We start from the raw sequence: 19,965 nt of genomic DNA, 5'->3' as shown, positions 1-19,965 counted from the left end.
TTAGGGTTTTCCCCCGTCAACACTCGCTTTAACCTCTGGCTACAACAGCTTGGGACAGATGTCATGTAACCTGTGCGAATCCAACAGGCACGCAAACACATTTTATTTAAGGTAAAAATTATATTTAAAAAAAGACAGAAAGGATGAAGCATCAGGGGTGTTTGTATCTCAGGAGGTAGAGCAGGTGTTCAATCCCTGGCTGCTCCAGTCTGCATGTCAAACATCCTTGGGCAAGACGCATCCATCGAAGTACAAATGTGTGTGAATGTGCGATGGAGAGCACTTACATAGTAAAAAAAAGAAAAGAAAAAGAAAGTATTTGTATGAATGGGTGAATGAGGCAAGTTGCATAAAGTCCTTTGAGTTCTCAAATACAGTAGACACGCGCTATATAAGAACCACTCCATGTACAGTAGATTTTTACTGTTCAGTATTAGTCACAGTTAGGCTTTCTAAGAAACGCCAAGTGAAAGGGAAACGCTGCAGAGCACTTTTGCTATGCACCGCTGCTACGTCAGTAAAATGTAAACACAACTTTATAGTGTTAAAGTATTTTTTTGTTCTTTTTGCTGTGTCTCTATTATAAAGTTTGTGCACACACAGTCTTACCACAGGAGGGTACTGTTTGCTAAAGAACAAGCAGCGATAGCAGAGAACATTAAATGCAAAGGCTCCTTTAGCTGTTTACCTGACGGTATTATAGTTTTGATTATTTGTATGTATGGAAATTAACGTGCTAAAAATTGTTGGAACCTGATCCTGATCGCTTTTGAATGTAAACTAATAGGAAAATAATAATGCAACTTTATTCTTCAAACAATGTACAAAGATTCATTCCTTGTCCCAGCTTATATTGGTTGTTGAACTGAAAGCATGGTTATGTTATTTTCTTTCACTCAATATTAGTGAATATTAGGGAAATTAGATGTACAATGTACCTTCATTTGACCTGTAATGTTTATGCCATTGCTTCAAAAACTATATTTCAATCCTTCTGTACAATGAACAGCATTCAGCTATCACCCATGAGTATCAATACCAGTTTACTGAAAAGGTGACTATTGAATCCTGAGCCTGCTGGTAAAACACTAAAGATCTTAGATCAAAGCCAGACTCTGCGAGATGAACCCACATATGTAGCATTTCGACACTTGTAGGCCACAATAAGTTAGAGCATCGCTGATTCAAGGTGGTGATAAGAAACAGGTTAAGGTGGGGAAATTTACCGATGAGAAAAACACGGGTAGGCAGGCAGTGAGTTGTTTAGCGGAAATGAATTTCCTGTGGCTGGGATCTTTAAGTGTTCTCTTCTAATTTTAATCATCTCTTTTGATTCAGTAGGTTTCAGGGGTCTGTTTTGTCATCAGCTCTTTCTATGACTTTAAGAATCATTTGACATTTTTAGCTCGTGGCAGTTCAAAGCAGAAGGCAGAAGGCTTTCAGAGACAAAGGTTTTACAGAAAAACAGTAATAACCGTACCTCAGACTTTGCTCTGCAGCTGGTACAGAGTGTAATGTTAAGATAAAGATCACGATACACAACATTAATGACGTTCTTGGGGCCCAACTTAAGTCAGTGAGGTGTGAACAAAACTTCCTGTGTGCATACACTGCTGCACAGAAGGAGGAACATGCAGCAAAATGTACATTTGTGTGTTTGTCCGTCGTCTACGATAACACACAGAGGTGACTGTACATAGTTAGTGTTGTTTATTTCGATTTTTCGCATTACAACAGCCTGCTTTTGCCTCTCATATAACAGTTAGGCACGAAGTATTGTAGCCGAACACTATAAAATATTGGTTGAACAAATCTTCACCGGGTAAGACTGAACAAGGTATAGGATCCACATCGCAATTTTTACCTGACAAGATATTAGTTGGCAAAGTTATTCGTTTTTTCCACTAAATTTTACTTTTGATTTTTTTCTTGTTATAGTTAGCCCGTAACTAAAGATACTATGTTTATCATTTTAAATGATTTAGAATTTAAAATCCATCCAAATCAATGAAATCTATAAATATGCAAATCCATTATTATCGAACACAAGATGTTTTCTACTTTGCTAAAAAAGTGTGCGATTCTTCTGCGAACGTCTGTATTACTTGAAATAGATAAGGATTTTTACTTAAGAGAAAAAAAACCCTTTTTTACCAAACAATCATTGTCAGGTCAACTCAACTCAATATTAAAAATCCTTTTCAGCCTCTTTTCATGTAATACCATCTGTATGAGAGCACAGGGCTGTAAATGAGCTAGATTCTTTTATTCAGTAAAAGTTATAACCATATATAAGTAATAATACAAATGTTTTAGCATGAAAATACACTGAGACTAGGTAAAGCAAAAATACACATTTTGCAGAAACCTATACAGTACATATACATTTCCCACCAGGGAGGAAAAGCACAAGAAAGGCTGCACTTTGTCAGAAAGCTGCGTCAGGCCCAATTACCCCAAAAACCGCTCCACCATCGAAAGCCTTCTGACTTACTGCTGCATTCACAGAGCTTTACACTGCATTTATAAACCGTATTCATTATATTATAATGCAACTAACATTGCTACCTCTATTTATATAACTGTATTTGTTATAGTAGCAACCAGCATTCCTACCCCTTATGTGCAATACTGCTGATCACATTGCACCTTATACTCCACTGATCACTCACTTGCTCCTTACATTGCACCTGCTCCTTATGTGGCATATATTTTTGTATATAACTTATACATATCTATCTTTTTTGTGTAGATACTTATGTTACTGCTCAGAAACTTAAGTCTATTTTATCTTCTTTTCCTATCCTAAAAGAATCTGAATGTAAATCTACATGCTACCAACGGAGAGATGCCAAACTGTGTTTCATTGTTCTTGTAACAGTGACAATAAAGATCTATTCTATTCTATTCTAGTATGTGACTTGATTCTAATTATTGATTCATATATTCATTATTGTTTTTATAACTTAAATGTTGCAGCTGGAAGTGATTTTAATTACTTATACAATTGGGTAACTTTCTCTATAGTAAAATAGAATTATAGCAGATTCAAATGTAAAAATCTGCAAAATAAGAAGTATTAGTATGGAAAACAAAGGACAGCATTCACATCCAAAATCAAGCTGTAGGGCAGAGAGTAGAAGCAGAAAGCAGTGTAATACAAAAAAACTTAAAAAGAGTAAAACAGGAAAAGTATTAAGTTGCACTCTAAAGCAGGTTTCTATTAATGCTGTGATCCAGCTGCACTGGGCTGCGTGAGATTAACAGCACTCTAGCTCTCTAGCTTTTCCTGTTCTGCCTTTTTGAAGCTTTTATATTTTTGTGTGAGCTCCAAGGAGGAACAATGATGAGGTTTAACAGTCTGAACCTCCTGGGTTACGCATGCAAACACTCCCTGAACGGACTCCATCCTGTGGCTGACAAATCAGTCTGTCATAAATGACTCATCAATCATATCCTAACTCTCAAACATCAGCACATTTTTCAGATGCACCACAGAAGCACAATATATTAACCTCCTGTGTTAAAAACGCGTGCTGGAGAAGCTTAGAGGGCGTGACGGTAAATGGACTACTCATTCAGTTTTGGTAAAATTCTGATGGCACTGTAGATTATTGGAAAACAGGGCGATCTGAGTCACCACACGTCTCTCACAGAGCATGTGGCAGTTAACGCACAAAGGTTAGCTTGTTTACTCCTATGTCTTTTTATTTTCGTTGTTCGTTTGTTTACCTCACCTAGATGTTTGAGCTTAACTGTGAACAGAATGAATGATCATTTTTACAATAAGATGAAGCAGTTTTTAATTACGAACGTGACATTTCTTGTGACTCGAGCTTCAAAGATGCTGTTTTTTTCCTCTTCCTTCATGTTCATGTTCATGTTTCCTTCCTTTAAAAACATGATTAAGATGTTATCTATCTAAGAAATGTCCGCTTTTATATTTCAGTTAAGGTGAAATGTGTGAATTTTTAAAATTTATTTATTTTAGTGACGCAATTTGTGCGTCACTAAGTGCCTTTTTGATTCTTGCTTTCTACTTCCCTTTAAACTCGTTTTGGTTAAAAACAGCACCGAAATATGATGTAAAAATATTACAATATTTGTGTTTGTAGGCTATAAATGGCAGAAAGCAGTATTTCTATTTTCTTTTAATGGACTGTGTAGGTCTTTTCTTCAAAACTGTTCCTCTACTAGACTTCTGATTTAGAGTTTTTATTTTAAAAAACATATTTTCCAGTTCTAGCGGATTGATTTGTAATTTTTCAGATCACACACAGTTCTTTGAAAGCATGAATAGAATTTGAATTTACAGCACACAAAGCCATCCCTGCTCTTCTTTTGAGTCACAGTCACTTCTCTTGCTTTCTGTTGCCTCCTGCACTTCAGAGCGAAGCTGTTGTTTGTGCAGATACAACATCTTCGACTCAACCGTTCTATTTGTGGAAAGAAGAAGTACAAACAAGGCTGTTTCTGCATACTTCAGGGGACCTACCGTTTCTTGTCAGTCTATGAGTCCTATGAACTGTGTCACACACTGTGACCCCGCCCCTCCATCCTCAGTGTCAAAACTCCCCAAAAATATTTCCTTCTCACACACGCTCGAGAGAGCAGCTACTGTGTGAATCATGATTGTGAATGGCAGAAGACTGTGGGTGTGAGGTTACGAAGACACCGTCTTGGTTTCAGTCTTTCAGACAGACCCGGGCAAAATGGCTGGTTGTAAAGTTCAGCTGGATTTTTCAGACTCTAGATGTTCTTCATGTGCAAGCCATCCATATTATATCATCCTAGGTAAGTGTCCTTTTTTTTTTTTTAAATCTGCCTTTCTACTTGTTAAACTTCTTGTCTTGGTACAGCTCAATCTTTCTGGAAGGATTTAAATCCATGAACATCTCTGTGTTAACTCCTGTTGTTCACATTCAAGGTCTGATTCTTATTCACTACGCTACACTCTCCATGCATTCTCAAGTAACTCCAGGTAGGCTTACCACAACATTTCTAATAATTCATTGTCTTATTACTGTTCATATATTGGTTAGCGCTGTGTGTACTGCAATTTTCCAGCATTCTGATTCATGTGAACTTGTGGAGCATTTGTCTCATTTGGCACAAGATAAAGAGTGAAGGACCGTAGTGGTGGTACTATTTGCCCTACATTTGCACATTTAACCCAGAGTGTCACACGCCATTTATTTTAACCTTCATTCAGTCTAATACAACAACTCAGTCCAACAGAGTATTTCACTTCATCGATGAAATAACAACTTATAAATATGCTTTACACCACCACGATCACTAATGAAGAGAGCAGCAGTATGTCAGGCTCTGTTTACTGTACTGGACCCCACACCCTACATGTAAACTTCGCACTTGATCCTCCCTTTTAAATGATACTATATCAGAGCACTTGCATGGAGAATGTTTTGAACTTCCATCATACAGTCATGTTAAAAAAAAGAAAGTGCACCTTCTGTCAGTTGTACTTGTCAGAACGTAACAATAATTTAAAAAAAAAATCATAAATCTGATTCTTAGATTCAGAGTTTTCTGGGTCACAAAAACAGCTCTCTTTTTACCATCAGGGTAATGCTGAACGTGTAATCTGGTCTGGAGCATATTATATTCAGAGTTTAGGTTTGAAATCATCCAACTGTGCCACATTATCTCTGATTGTTTTATCTGCAACTTGTGTTTTAAGTGCAATGCAATTCTCTCTGCACGTGCAGCTTGTTAAGCTGTATTTTACTAAGATCGCACATGAAGCCCTGCTGTACAGTTACAGCAGTGCAAACGTCGCAGTCCCACTGGAGTTTGCATATTTAGATGAGATGCGCATGCTTCAGTAACATCTATAAGATCATTGCTAAGGTCTGTCGTAATCTGTAAAATTCATTTCACTTAGATCTGTTGACCAACTAAAGCGAAGCCCCACGGTCTTTACTGTTTAAATGGACTCACTTAAAGGTTTCAGAGGTCTAATGCGCAGCCATTATAAATAAACAGCAGCGTAGAGAGCGCACTCAGCAAAAAAATGATTAACTTGAATTTAAATGTTTATTTAACACTCTAAATGCGCTAAATCCCACAATTCAGCATCCTTAACATCCTGCCTAATTTGCACCAATATTGCATTGTCCTGTTATAGTTTTTTGTGTTCTTTATAGATTTTAACCAGCATGTTATCTTCATCATCTGAGATGCCTTTGATTGGAGTAGGCGCCACTCATAGTGATCTTTTTGTGCGGTGCAAGAGTTAAATGAAATGTGCAACATCCCTTTTAATGAGAGCTGTACAGACCCTGAAGCAGAAAGCCTGGGTTATCAGAGAAACTTAATGATCTGCATTTTCATATCCATCATATCTGACGGAAGTTTTAGCTTTTATCAAACCAGCTGACGCAAAGAAAAGAGAGACTGTGTCGAAATTCCCTCATAGTATAACTCTCAGGTCTTAAACTGAAGTAAATGCAACTGGAGGTGAACAAAAAAAAGTTACATGAAATGGAGAAACAATGTGTGAAAACATAACTACTGCTTACTGCTTCCATAGAAATGAAAGGGGATCATCACCAAGTGTGAGCACGTCTATAAAAGCAGATGTTTGGCGGTTTGCACAGTATTCTCGAGTCAAATGCAAGGTGATCTGTCGGACAGCTAAAGCTTGGCCCAACGTCAGTCATGCAGCAGCAGGGCGATGATCCCCAGGACAGCAGAAAATTTAGAGTGACTGAAAAAGAAAGGCTTAATGTGCTAAAACAACAATGTAAGAAGAGTGGAACAGAATTCCTTCACAATGTATCGAGAGACTGATAAAGTCCCAAGCCAGGTGTACTTAAGGAAGGGAGGGAGTTTGTAATTAGTTGTCTTTGTTTGTCTGTCTGTCTGTAAGATATTATTTTCAAATTTTGTGTGATGGTAGATACCAATAACAGCTTACACTGCTTTAATTTTGCTGGAAAACAGGTCCTGTAAAAAGTTGTATCATTAAAAACATCTACTTTTGTAACAATTTCTCATGAATTTACTAAATATTTTGTGTCACATACCATATTCATGTGCAGAGAAGTGCAAGGTAAACGAGATTTCTTCCAAATACCAGCATTGTGGACTTCACCCAGGTAAAGAAAACACATACTGGGTCATCCTGAGGTGACCCATAATCTTTGAAATCAGATTTGAGACAGGAAAACGTTTTTTTTCTTTCTTTCTTTATGGTGACTGTGCACTGCCTCTTTTACAGATGGAGTCCGTGATTTGGACTGTTTTACTAAAAATTCATGGTCCAAATTAAGATGTATGTGGAAACCTGGAAAACACGCATCCAAAAATACACATATACTCGTAATACAACCGTAAGTAGTTTTGTTTTTCCCTTTTTCCCTTACAACCACACGTTTTAAAAATGCATATGAAAATGTCCTTGTTTGTAATTAACATCTCTTGTTTCTTCTTCTAGAGAAAAAGGAAACTATTGCAGAGTTTATAAAAACATCAATAAATCTCCTGAAGAGATCAAGTTCTTTAAAAACCGCAATGTGACCATTCAGATTTTTGAAAACAGTGAGTCAAAAAATTGCACCAAGGCAGTTTTCCAAGGTTCACCGGAGAGCCTGCGTAAGTAAAAAAAATATATAAATAAATAAAAATTTAAGGAGCAGCACTTTGTTTAAAATTTAAAAATTGATGACATTTTGGGGATAATTTTCCTGACTGTTTCAGAGCGATGTGACCCTCCAAATTATGTGAAATTCACACGGCACTCTGGGAAACTGGACATAAATGTGAGCTGGGATCAAAACGATGTCAAGCATATCATGTCTTACTCTGTCAGATACAAAGCACTGGGAAGCCTTCAATGGAATGAGGTCAGTTATTTACTAGGTAACGATTGATATCAAAATTTGCATTATTGCAGAGCACTACTGTTAAAGACCAGAGGGTTATCCACACGCATGCACAAAACATCAGAAAAAAAAGAAAGCTGCTGGTCTTTAGCTTGCCCAGCTTAAGTCATTGTTAACAAAAGGCAGACATGCCCAATGTTCAAGCTGCGCACTGCTGGCACAGTCTCTGCGCACAAAAAAATCTGCGTTGCGCACAAAAAAAATCTAACCTGAATTAAAATTCAAATTGAAATCAACAATTCTGTTTTGCAGTGTTAGTCAGTAAGTGACTGTCTGCTCCCGTATGAGATTAGAACGATGCCACCTTATCCCATAGTCCAGCCAATCACGCGATTCGTATATACCGAGCTAATCGACGTTGTTGACAGGCTATGACAGCGTCCTTATGTGCTGACACCGGTGTTTTAGCTGGCAAAGCTGCGTGGCTGATGTGGAGTGAAGCCATGTTAATGACAACGTGTAAAACCATTGGAGATGTGAGCAGGACAGACGGAGCAATTGACGGAAAACGTGTGGACTTTATACCAGTTTTTAAATTGTGTTGATAGGCCACGTAAAACCAGAGTTATGATAAAAATATACTGCAGCAAGAATCAGTAAAAACGGCGTTTTATAAGGAAAACATCGAAACACGCTCCGCTTTTGAGCAAAAACAAAACCAAAAAACCCCCGTCCACCCTTTCCTATTGGTGGAAAAATGTACCATGTCGACCAATCAAAAAATTATATGGCAACGTGGCATTTAGTTGTTTAGGAAGGGGGAAGTTTTAGGAGTGACAGCGGTGTTTTGAGATGTGAGAGATTTGCGACATTTAGCGCAAATCTTGTGTAGTCAGTGTGTAGTGTTGTCAATAGTTTTGTTGTGTGTCAGAACAATGAGGCGACAGCTGAATGTTACAGGTGTTACAGCAGTGATACATCTCCTGTTGTCAGGCCTGCAGGTATCAGGCTGTTGTTCTCCTTTATCTCATAGTGGACAGAAATTATTTTTTGGAGGGGCACAAATAATTTGTGTGGCTTCAAATTTGATGCAGAACAGCTGATTGTTCTGTAAATAGTTTGAAATGTTTGTTTAAAAAAACGCCTTGGCTGCATTTTTAGGTAAACAGCTGCAAAACACTTTGTTGTTTGCAAAACTCAGTAACTTTTTTGGAGAAGTAACTATATAATTATTTGCCCAACATTGGTCATTATATACTGTATTTTGCAGACAGAGAGTTACAGGACTCTCTCCCAGACCACAGACTCATACTCATAATACAAGTCAGAGCTTTATAATAAATAAATAAATAAAGTTGTGTTTTCAAAATTGGAGTTCAAGTTATTTTTACTTCCAATAGTGTTAACATACTACACAGGTCATGAACAAGATTTTTTTAAATTTTCATTGTAAGTGGGCTAAAGCAGTTAGTTAAAAGTAGTCTAACATAAATGTAAATGCTGTAATTTGATTATTTTAATAAACCATGTAACCATGTTGCTCACATTGGTCCAAGGGATCGCTCAGGGAGTTTGTGCGTTTGCTCAGACACATGAAAACTTAGAGGGAACATTGGACATGCCCTAAAAAAAAATCAGAGACATCAGAGACAACTATAAATCCTCATGAGCAAAAATAACCGCATCTTTATCGACTATAGTCAACTGTGGCCTTGTATGTGTTGAGTATGTTGGTTTTGCCCATGAAAATCTTCTCTCCCAATGTCCATGCGAAAAGGGTTATTGTGTGACCAAACACATCCACACTGGCTGATTGCAGGCTATTGTGTCTGTGCATGGTTCCTCCACATGCTGCCGAATCATATTGTTAAATTGCCAGTATATCTTGTTTCTACACACTCAACCACGTTTGGAGATGTAAACCACTTTGAACAGCACTGGAGACAGAGCATCTCCTTGGTAAATCACACACTTTGTTCACTGAATTCCTCTTAGGGTCCTTTTAGGCTCTTAGGGTCCTGTTGGTCTTGTATAGTTCCAGCCAGTAAGTCGTAATCTTTCTTGTAGTCAATCCAGGCAGTGCACAAGATGGTCACTCTGGTCTTCCAGGCTCAAGTGACTGGTCTGTCCAACCACGGGCTGCTGTTTTGTTCTGAAGTTGCTGCCAATTCCTTTCTAGGCCCCACCCATGTATTGAGCCATGTTTCTGCTCATCTTTGCCATTACAATGATGGACAAGTTTGTGTGAGCTTGGTGGTTGCCAGAAGAAATGTACTTGTCTGATTGCATTGTGCCATAGGAAAAGTGGTGGTGGAGTCAGGATCGTGGTGTGAGGATGGGTTTTGTGTGTGTGTGTATACATATAACAACCAGCAGAAATGACACAGACACACATACAACAAGACTGTTGATGTTTTTGCATAATTTTCTCGTGCAGGTAAATGGACTGGTTCTTATATAGCGCTTTTCTACTCTGTCCGAGCACTCAAAGCGCTTTATACAGCTAATTCATTCACCCAATCACACAAGCACTTCTAAGCTTAAGTGCTAAGTATCTAACATTCATACACATTCACACTCCGATGGATGCATCGGAGAGCTTAGTATCTTGCCCAAGGATATTTGGCATGCAGACTGGAGCTGGGATCGAACCACCAACAATCTGGTTAGTAGCTGATCCGCTCTACCACCTGAGCTACAACCATCCCGAGGTGTTGTTTGTATTTGTGGGTTTTCTTCTTACAGGTGCAGCAGTTGATGAGCCATTGTGGGGGGGGTTTGGTCTTTTTTCCCCCCTGCCTGTCAGCTTTGACATTGCAATATTTCACATGTAGTGTGAATAATGATAGAAATAATAATAATAAGAGTTAGCTCAAGAGTTGGGACCGCGCCTTGTAATCTGAAGGTTGCCGGTTCGAGCTCCGGCTTGGACAGTCTCGGTCGTTGTGTTCTTGGGCAAGACGCTTCACCCGTTGCCTTCTGGTGGTGGTCAGAGGGCCCAGTGGCGCCAGTGTCCGGCAGCCTTGCCTGCGCCCCAGGGTGGCTGTGGCTACAACGTAGCTTGCCATCACCAATGTGTGAATGGGTGGATGACTGAATGTGTAAAGCGCTTTGGGGTCCTTAGGGACTAGTAAAGCGCTATACAAATACAGGCCATTTACCATAACAGAAGTGAATGAATAAATAGATAAAATTTAATTTAGAAAATCACAGAGGAGCCTACAGATATTTTATAGAGCTCGACTTGAAAAAGCAAATATGGCACAGCAGTGCATTCAGATAGCAGTCTGCCTGGCTAAGACAGGCAGGTTTTTTTTTTTTACTTTTAACATCTTATACATAACTACTGTTTTCTTCTACTTTGAAAATCTAACACACACCATGCCTGTCCTTGTATTTGCTCTTCGGGTCTTTTCACCATTGACAGTTTTCCATCACTATACTGTATTAGAGTGAAAGAGGCATTCAAAAGCAGGTTTGAAATGTAAACAACATCTGAAATAGCTGAATCTTAGATTTGCCTTTAAAGTGCAGCATGATCTGAGCTGGACTTTTATGATTTCAAAACACTGGTGCTTTCCTGTCCGATGCAGTATTATCCATAATAAAGGATTAAAAAAACAAAACAAACATTGATAGACAGCAACTCTCATAGACAGACACATTTATCTGAGGGAGACAAAAAGTAGCCCACGTCTAAAGGTCTACGTAAAGATCTCCGTGAAATGAGTCAGAGCTTACCAACTGACGTTAACTGCCCACACTTCAGTCATGTAACAGTTAAAGTTGCCAGATGATGAGATTATGTCTAACTGAAAGTCAAATTTCTCTGAAATATGGTCTCAGAAGCTTGAAAAGAAAATAGACCACCATGAGCTGGGTGATTTTTGCTTTGCAACATTCGCTCTGATTGTATTTCTCTTCCAGTCTAATTTTAAATCACAGCATCTTTTATATCAATTTCTGCTAAAGAAAATGATCCATTTTAAATTCAGCCTGAATCCTTACTCACACTCTGAAAAGTACACGGTGAACATTAGGCATATTAAGGAATTCATTCAGGTAATATACAAATTACCTGAATTACTTGTAACTGCAGGCGTACTTGTTTTTCCAAACTTTAGTTTTTAACATCTTTCTGAGGGCATTGTGATCTGCTCTCTGTGACTTTGTCGGCTTGCATTTTTGCTCTGAACCAGTTTCTTCTACTATACTCTACAAAAAACAAAACAGATGTTTATTTCGGATACTTCCCTAACGCACCCACTGATTTCTGTGCTGCTTGCAGTCACCTGGAATGTCCCAGAATAAAACTACATGCAGAGTGGAGAATCTAAACTCCTCAGTGGCCTACGCTCTACAGATACACTGCATCACCAATACTAAATGTACACAGTGCCCATGGAGTGAAGCTTACACTGTGCCATCAGGTTAGTGTTTGCTTTCTACTTTGTTTTTCTCCTAAAACCGGATAAAGGATTACCTGCTTATGTTCGAAGTAAAAAAAAAAAAAAAACAACCCAGTTTGCTCTTTCAGAGGTGACATCACAGCCGGTCATCGTCAACTTTAAAGAAACTGACGTCGCCAATGAAAAGGGTTCTCGCCTTGTTTCAATAACCTGGAAGGTAATTTTTCTTCAAAAACATCTTCTGAGAACATGCTATTAAACAAAAAGCAGAATGTAGAAAACACTCAGCAGCCACTTCATTAGGTACACCTGTTTTAATGTTTGCTCGCAAAAAATGTCGAATATGACAATCGCATGGAGCAGCAGTTCTCTGGGATAAAATGCCTTGTTGATGTCAGAGGGGAATGTCCAGAATTCTCTGAGTAGATTGTAAAGCAGCTGTAACTGAAATGCTCAGTTGTTACAACCACGGTATGCAGAAGAGCTCTTCTGTGAGGCTTGAAGCAGTTGTGCTAGCAGCAGAAGAGGACACCGGGTGATATTTCTGTCAGCTGGAAACAGGAACCTGAAGCTACAGTTCACACAGGTTCAACAGAAGATTGGACAAATGCTGCCTGGTCTGATGAATTTCAATTTCTGCTGTGATGTCACAATTTGCTGTAAACAATATGAAGGCATGGGACCATCCTGCCTTGTATAGATGTTTCAGGCTGCTGGTGGTGTAATAGGGTGGGGAATATTTTCTTGGCAGGCTTTCGGCTCTTAATGGTTTCTGGAACATGATCTCAAACCAGACCTCAATCCAATAGAGCATCTTTGGGATGCAAAGCCAACAAATCTGCGGTAACTGTGTGATGATGTCATGTCGACATGGACTAGAATCTCTGAGGTGTGGTTCCAGCACCTTGTCGAATCTGTGCCATGAAACATTAAGGTAGCTTTGAAGGCAAAGGGTGGGCCAACCCGATACTAGTAGCTGGTGAATGTAAATGCACTGATTAGTCATAGCTGCTTGTTTTGATAATAAACTGTTTTTGATTGTTAGGTTTCTGCCAGAGACCTGCATGATGGCTACATTGTGACCATTGGGAAAGAGTCAGGAGAGGCCCCAATTGAGCAGATCAAAACCATTCAGCCCAGCATCACACTGATTCTCTCCTACTCAGCTTATCGTGTGAGCATCCAGTCTTTCAACAACGTCAGCATCTCTCCAGCTGTGAGCCAAATAATACCCCTGCGTGAAGACATGGACAGTCAGTACTCATTTCCATCCTTACAGCTCTCTTAAAGGTGTCGTTTTCACCACAGATCTGAACAAAGTATACATCCACAGGTATGGGAGATGATGAGCTGAATGTGACAGTCCACAATAACATATCCTTCAAAATCTACTGGAAAGATTTCCTTGTCAAAAAATATGTGTGCTATTGTGCGGAGTGGAGGGAAGAGAAGACTAAAACAGCGTACAAGTCCTTTTACCTTAAAGGCAAAAACTACTATACTTTCTCTCTTTTAAAAGGTATGTTAATATTATGAGTTTTTGGTCAGCACCGTTTAAATGCAATTTGATTTGACTTGCCTAAATGATTTTACACACAATACTGGATTGATATTGGACAGCAGAGATCACTGCATGTTGTCAGATTTAGCTGGGAAAAACACTTTGGATATGGCTAGGGAAAGCTTTTAATTAGGTTAAAGTTAATTGTAAGCATGCAACTATGGCCCAAATGTTTCAAGCATGTTTCTTTATAAAAGGTGGAAACTACTTCCATAACATTGTCCACTGATTTGTGGACTTGTGTTTAAAGCTTCTGCGTTAGAAAATGTACTGTCCCAATCTGTATTTATTTACTTATTCTAGAGCTAGAAAAACTGATTAGGTACATGCATAGATACCTGGTATGGCTATTGATGTATGTGTCTCCGCCTGCAGATACCTGTTAATTAGAGCTATGCGTAAATAAAATAATACTAGAGCTTGGAACTTGAACACTGAAAAAAGCGTTTGTGTAAGTGCTAAATCAGCTTCAAAACCAAACCTGTCAGAAGTCCATTGCAGAGGTCTGTGCACCCCAAACCTGGCTCCAAAACACTAACATGGTGGAAACTTGAAAAGATATATATATCTACTTGCTTGTGAACACTTGAGTTGCTTTGCAAATGTAATAAATATATTTCGTTTTCTTCCAGCGATCAATCATAACTCATTTGATATCTCAAATATCCAGAACCCTTGAAGCCTTACAAGAGATACACCGTCAGTCTGCACGTGCGACCGAATAAGGACACCTGCAACATGAAGCATCTTAACAACAGCGAAGGAACGTTTGCAAGCACAAAGTTTTATTTCATGGAAGGCAGTAAGGCACAGGCACTCTTCTCCAAAACAAGCAGACACACATACATTACAAGTCACCAACAAAACACTCTGACCTCTTGAAATTGCTTTCCCGTGTCATTCTTAAAGCTCCTGTGAGTGGTCCCGCAAACATCAGCAGTTACAATTTGACACAGAATTCAATGGTGCTGCAGTGGTCATCCATCCCAGAAGAAGACACCAGAGGCTTCCTACTGGGTTACACAATCCACTACACTGAGAACCACCTGAGGGGAACAGAATCTGAGAACAGTAAGACACTTCCACTTACTCATAAGCTTATTCATAAACTGCTGAATTTTGTTGAATATAATAATAGCACTGACATCACATCCACTGGTTGCTCTACAGCACATGCATTATCCTCACTGAATTTCCTGTTTGTCAGCTACTTTGTTTACTCTTCTCAGTTTTCCTGAAGTTAATGAATGCTGTAATCACACTGCAGTTTTTAGCCTTGATTTTAATGACCTCATACACTACTTGATGTAGCTATGACATCATAACCTAATTAACTCTCTGGATAGGACTAGTTTGTCAAGATGGCCGAGCAACCTTAAGATAATCTACTATCAAATGTTACTGTTACATTATTTCTTTCAAAAGTCTTCCACTCACATATTAAAATACTCCAAAATCATTTGACAGGAAAGCCATTCTAACACCGCTGCTGCTATTTCAGCAAGTGAATATGCTCATGATGACAATATTTTCATATGATAATACTAACATACTATAAACACTAACACTAACATGTTCACCATGACACTGCTAATATGCTATGCTCATAATGATAATGCTAATATGTTCATAACGTCAATGCTAACATGTTCATAATGCTAATGCTAACATGCTATAATGTCAGTACTAACATGCTTTTAATGTCACTGCTAACATGCGCATAATGACGATGCTAACATGCTTGAAATGTCAATGCTAACATGCTAATCATGACAAAAACTATCATTTTGATTGCAGACATTACAGTGGATCCAAATTTTAACAAGTATGAACTAAAGGATCTTACAAGTGGCACAACATACCAAGTCCAGATATCAGGTTTCACCTCTAAAGGAACAGGAAAACGAAGTGAACCCAACTTTTTTACGACGACTCAAGAAGGTCAGTCAAGTAATATTTCAACCATCAACTGTACATATAATTACATTTCTAATTTTTTGTTTGTGCCTTTATTTATTTATTTGCACAGGAAGTTTTAAATTCACTAGTATTATTGCAGCCATTGCAGTTTTGGCTGCTGGACTGATATTTGGACCACCAATAATAAAAAGGTACAACTTGTCAACCAATAGCTGGAACAGGATTCCACCAAAGTCACTAATTAGCTATGTCTACCACTGTGCACAAGCTTTACCTTAACTATTCCTTTAATGCTTTTTAGAGCAAAAGTTGTCCTCTGGCCAAGCATACCTAATCCTGGAAAGAGCAATACAATGCAGAAAATAGACAGGCCCTGTGAACTGGTAAGTGTTAGCTGTGACAAAGCACACAGTTTTAATGTTGTGGAAACCTAAAACAACCTGAAACTTATTTTAGGGGACTGCTATTAAAGTCCCAGTGCATCAGATGAAATATGTTGTATAAAATTAAATACATCAGTGTGTCATTTGGTCACATAGGAACTCCTTGAGGCAATCAATACTCTGAAGGCTGAAGAATGGGAAACAAAAAGTCTACATATAATTGAGAAAGAAGCTGTCGCCCCTGCCACGATATTGCCAGCAATGCTACCGCTTCTTTGTGGCTCAGACAAACGGGGAGATTCACCAGGAATTACTTGTAACTGGATCCAAACAGAGACAGATGATGCAACTGGCAATATATCTCCCAACAATACTACAGACACATTGTTGGAAACCCAGCAGACAGACCTACAAAGTTTTCCTTTTCCCTTTCCAAGTGGCTATACCACGATGGAAATGTTTCAGCAGGTAATGCCACAGAGCATCACTGCCGTTACTCAAGACATGGAAAGTGACCCAGAGGACACAGACCTGACTGTATTCAATCCTAAACCAGGACTGGACTATGTAAGACAATTTAGCACCAGTCCAGTCTCGGACAGTGACCACTTGTCCACTATTTTGTGATAAAGGTCAAACTGCAGAGTATAAAGAGGAAAAATCACTACGTGAACAACTTAGTCTAAAAGGCCAAAGTAAGAACTGCTGCCCCTGACTGTTTCTGCTGTGGCTTATGAAGAACAACAATTCAGTTTACCAACAACATGGATTCATTCGGCTAATAAAATCAGCAGAATTACCAAGACAGTGTTTACATCACATTTATGTAAAAAAACTTAACCAAAAGAATGGCATGCCAGTTGTTAGAATTGGAGTAAAAAGACAAAACATCCTCCCAAAAAGTGCACTTAACCATTACCACGGTCAATGAATATGTCTCCGAATACTCTGAAACTGCTTTGTGCATAGTTGGTCTGTGAACATACAATATTATCCTGTCATTTCATAATAAAATTATGACCTGGAAATGTTTCTGAGACCTGCAGAATTTAAACTTAGAATAACTTTTGTAACTTTGCTGAAGCCGTGCTAAATATTTTTTCTAAATATTATAACCCATTTAAATGATATGATAAGAACATTGCATTGAAAACAAGTATATCACCAGGTGGATTTTCCCCTTTAAAATTCAATAAAGTACCTAAAAAAGGTCAAAGGTGTTTTGGACACTGCAAACACAACAAGCACCTAATTCTGATCTCTACTGTAAATGAGTAAATAAATGACTGCAAATGACAACTACAAAAATATATGTGAAATATTGGCACATATCAGAATATTGAATTTGTAAATCACCAAATATCAGTATTTGTCTCTCAGGTTGTAGTTATGACATATACACATTGTATACACATTGTATACATATATATATATACATATATATACACATATATATATACATATATATATATACACATATACACATATATATATACATATATATATATACATATATATATACATATACATATATACATATATATATACATATACATATATATATACATATATACATACATATATACACATACATATATATATACACATACATATATATACATATATATACACATACATATATATACACATACATACACATACATATATATATACATACATATATATACATACATACATATATATACATACATACATATATATACACATGCATATATGTATACACACATATATACACATATAAAACCAAGCAGTGCACAGGTTAGTCAGCCTCGTCTTGCAGTCTCTGCTGATTATTGTCTACCAGTAGCTTGGGTTTTGGGCCTCTGGTATTTTTGCCTAACCCTTTCTGTGCCCCACTCATTTATTGACTCATGCACCTGTTCATCTTAGCCGCCATGATGCCTGACAGGAGCTGCCATGTGGTACTGTGGCAGGTTATTGGCCAGTAGTAGGATGGGACAGGTCCCTTCTGGGGGTCCTTGAGGATCAGGACTGTCCGGCCTTCGGTTAGCCATTCCAGTTGTTTCTCCTCAACTAGCGGCTGGTTCATTTATGCTGCCAGATGCTCATGTGCAGTCAGCTTCAGCCAGTAGGCGTGAACCATGTCGAGGCCTGGTGCTATCCAACTCTTCATACTGGAGACCCTTTCTTAGATGTCTGCCACTGTGATGGTTACTGGTCCCTGTTCAGGGAGGTTGCTGTGGTCTCCTCTGAGATCCACTAGCTACTTTGCATTGCTGTTATGGGTTACGTCCTTCTCCCATATGCTCTTCCAGTATTGCTCTGTCTCCAGCCTTGATGGTTCTGTTCTCATATGTTCCCCTGCCACTGAGAGTACACCATGGCTGGTTCGGTGGAGAACAGCTGGTTTATTCTCCTGCCTTCTATCTCTCTGGTGTACCTCTTCAAGCGGCTGGCCAAGGCTGTGAGTCTTTGCTTGGGAGTTTCCAAGGCCTCAGGTATGGACAGCTTGCTGCACTAATTAGGCACCTTCTTTGTCACACCTTTCTGCAGCTCCGATAGTTGGCTAACCTCCCTTCATGCTACCTTGATCTTAGCCTCTAGTCTCCTTCTCCATGGAGGGTACTGCTCCTGGTGGCTACAAGTTGAACAGCCACCAGGAGCAGTACCCTCCATGGAGAAGGAGACTAGAGGCTAAGATCAAGGTAGCATGAAGGGAGGTAGCTGTTCAACTTGTAGCCAAGCATCTCACTGATCACTGCTACCATGGTGTAGATCAGCTTGTTAGTCTCGGTAATGATGGCGGTAGATATCGTCCGTAGTGCTGCATTCACATCACCTAGTAGATCTTCTGAGGGTACTTCACGTAGTCTTAGTAACCGGCTATCCGGTGTTTAAGTCTGACATCATTAGCCATGCGTGGGACCAAACTCTGCTGCAGGTCCCTAAGTCCAACGAGCACTGCAGCATCACTGAGAAAAACTGTCTAAATCCTTTCATCTGTAATAAAATGATCAGCGTTGCTGCTCTATCAGGTGTAACAATTAAGTTTAACATCCAGGCATCCACGAAAACCAAATTTATGAAATTTAACGGAGTTAGAAGTTAGCAGGAAGCTAGCTCGCTAATTTGCATCTAAATATAATATACCATGTTCTGACTTAGGGATTTATGAAACAAATTAAGACGTACAGCTCTGCTATCATTTCTGACATAAAAAGGCATGAAAAAAAGGCACCATTCACCAGTTTAACACACAAAAACATTTTCAAACTTTTTGAAGGCTGTTCATTGTCAGCTGGTCTGAAATGTTCAATCAGTGGCTGTTCTCATAATGAAGACCTTACTTTACGTTACCCTTTTGCAGAAAACCTAAACAAAGCTTAGCAGTCTACAACCATAAGGTGTTACTTGAAATGCTTGTCTTAGCCATGCCGACCTTTGCTAAACCACAATAAATGGAAGGTATGACTGTGGCTTATGCGGTTTTCATCATGTTTGCAGATTACTTTTACTTGGAAATAAAGAGCTCTCTTGCCCGGCATCTTTTGGGGAGCATGAATGTCTAACAAATTTTGTGCCTTTTTATCTCATTGAAGTTGGGGTATGTCACAGCAGAGGTCAGACGTTTGACCGGAAGACAAATGGTTGAAGCTCAAGGTGTTCACTTTGGTCAGACACTGTTCAATTAACAAGAGATTTCTAAAGGCAGATCATATATCGCACACACAGATGAGTGAAAGTGTTATCCGTAAATATGAATTGTTGCTACTCTTTCAAAGCACAGATAATAATCTAACTGGGCCCATATCGAGAACTCGTGGTGCACCACAGTCAACACAAAGCCCAAGTTAAAAAATCAA

The 19,965-nt window shown here is 38.8% G+C and overlaps 1 protein-coding gene across 1 annotated transcript; it reads left to right on the top strand.

The window, feature by feature from the left end:
• The first annotated feature begins 4,613 nt into the window (after nt 1-4,613).
• On the top strand, nt 4,614-17,514 carry LOC146384050 (interleukin-31 receptor subunit alpha). Its single transcript, XM_084935770.1, has 16 exons — nt 4,614-4,794; nt 4,928-4,981; nt 7,065-7,121; nt 7,244-7,355; nt 7,460-7,617; nt 7,723-7,868; nt 12,136-12,277; nt 12,385-12,473; nt 13,302-13,509; nt 13,590-13,775; nt 14,488-14,619; nt 14,727-14,888; nt 15,615-15,758; nt 15,847-15,928; nt 16,039-16,120; nt 16,277-17,514. Exons 1-16 carry the CDS (start codon nt 4,713-4,715, stop codon nt 16,745-16,747), a joined length of 2,307 nt encoding a protein of 768 aa, XP_084791896.1. The 5' UTR covers nt 4,614-4,712; the 3' UTR covers nt 16,748-17,514.
• Nucleotides 17,515-19,965: the final 2,451 nt, after the last annotated feature.

Source organism: Perissodus microlepis, chromosome 7, assembly GCF_051167445.1.
Source record: "Perissodus microlepis isolate ML-2025 ecotype Zambia chromosome 7, ASM5116744v1, whole genome shotgun sequence".
Taxonomy (NCBI): Eukaryota; Metazoa; Chordata; class Actinopteri; order Cichliformes; family Cichlidae; genus Perissodus; species Perissodus microlepis.
The sequence above is the reverse complement of the archived record's forward strand: the minus strand, read 5'-3'. Positions and strand labels throughout refer to the sequence as shown.

Coding starts and splice junctions, on each gene's coding strand:
- LOC146384050 (XM_084935770.1), top strand. CDS start 4,713: ATGGCTGGTTGTAAAGTTCAGCTGGATTTTTCAGACTCTAGATGTTCT. Junction 13,776..14,487: donor TACTTTCTCTCTTTTAAAAG/GTATGTTAATAT, acceptor TCAAATATCCAG/AACCCTTGAAGCCTTACAAG. Junction 14,620..14,726: donor GTTTTATTTCATGGAAGGCA/GTAAGGCACAGG, acceptor TCATTCTTAAAG/CTCCTGTGAGTGGTCCCGCA.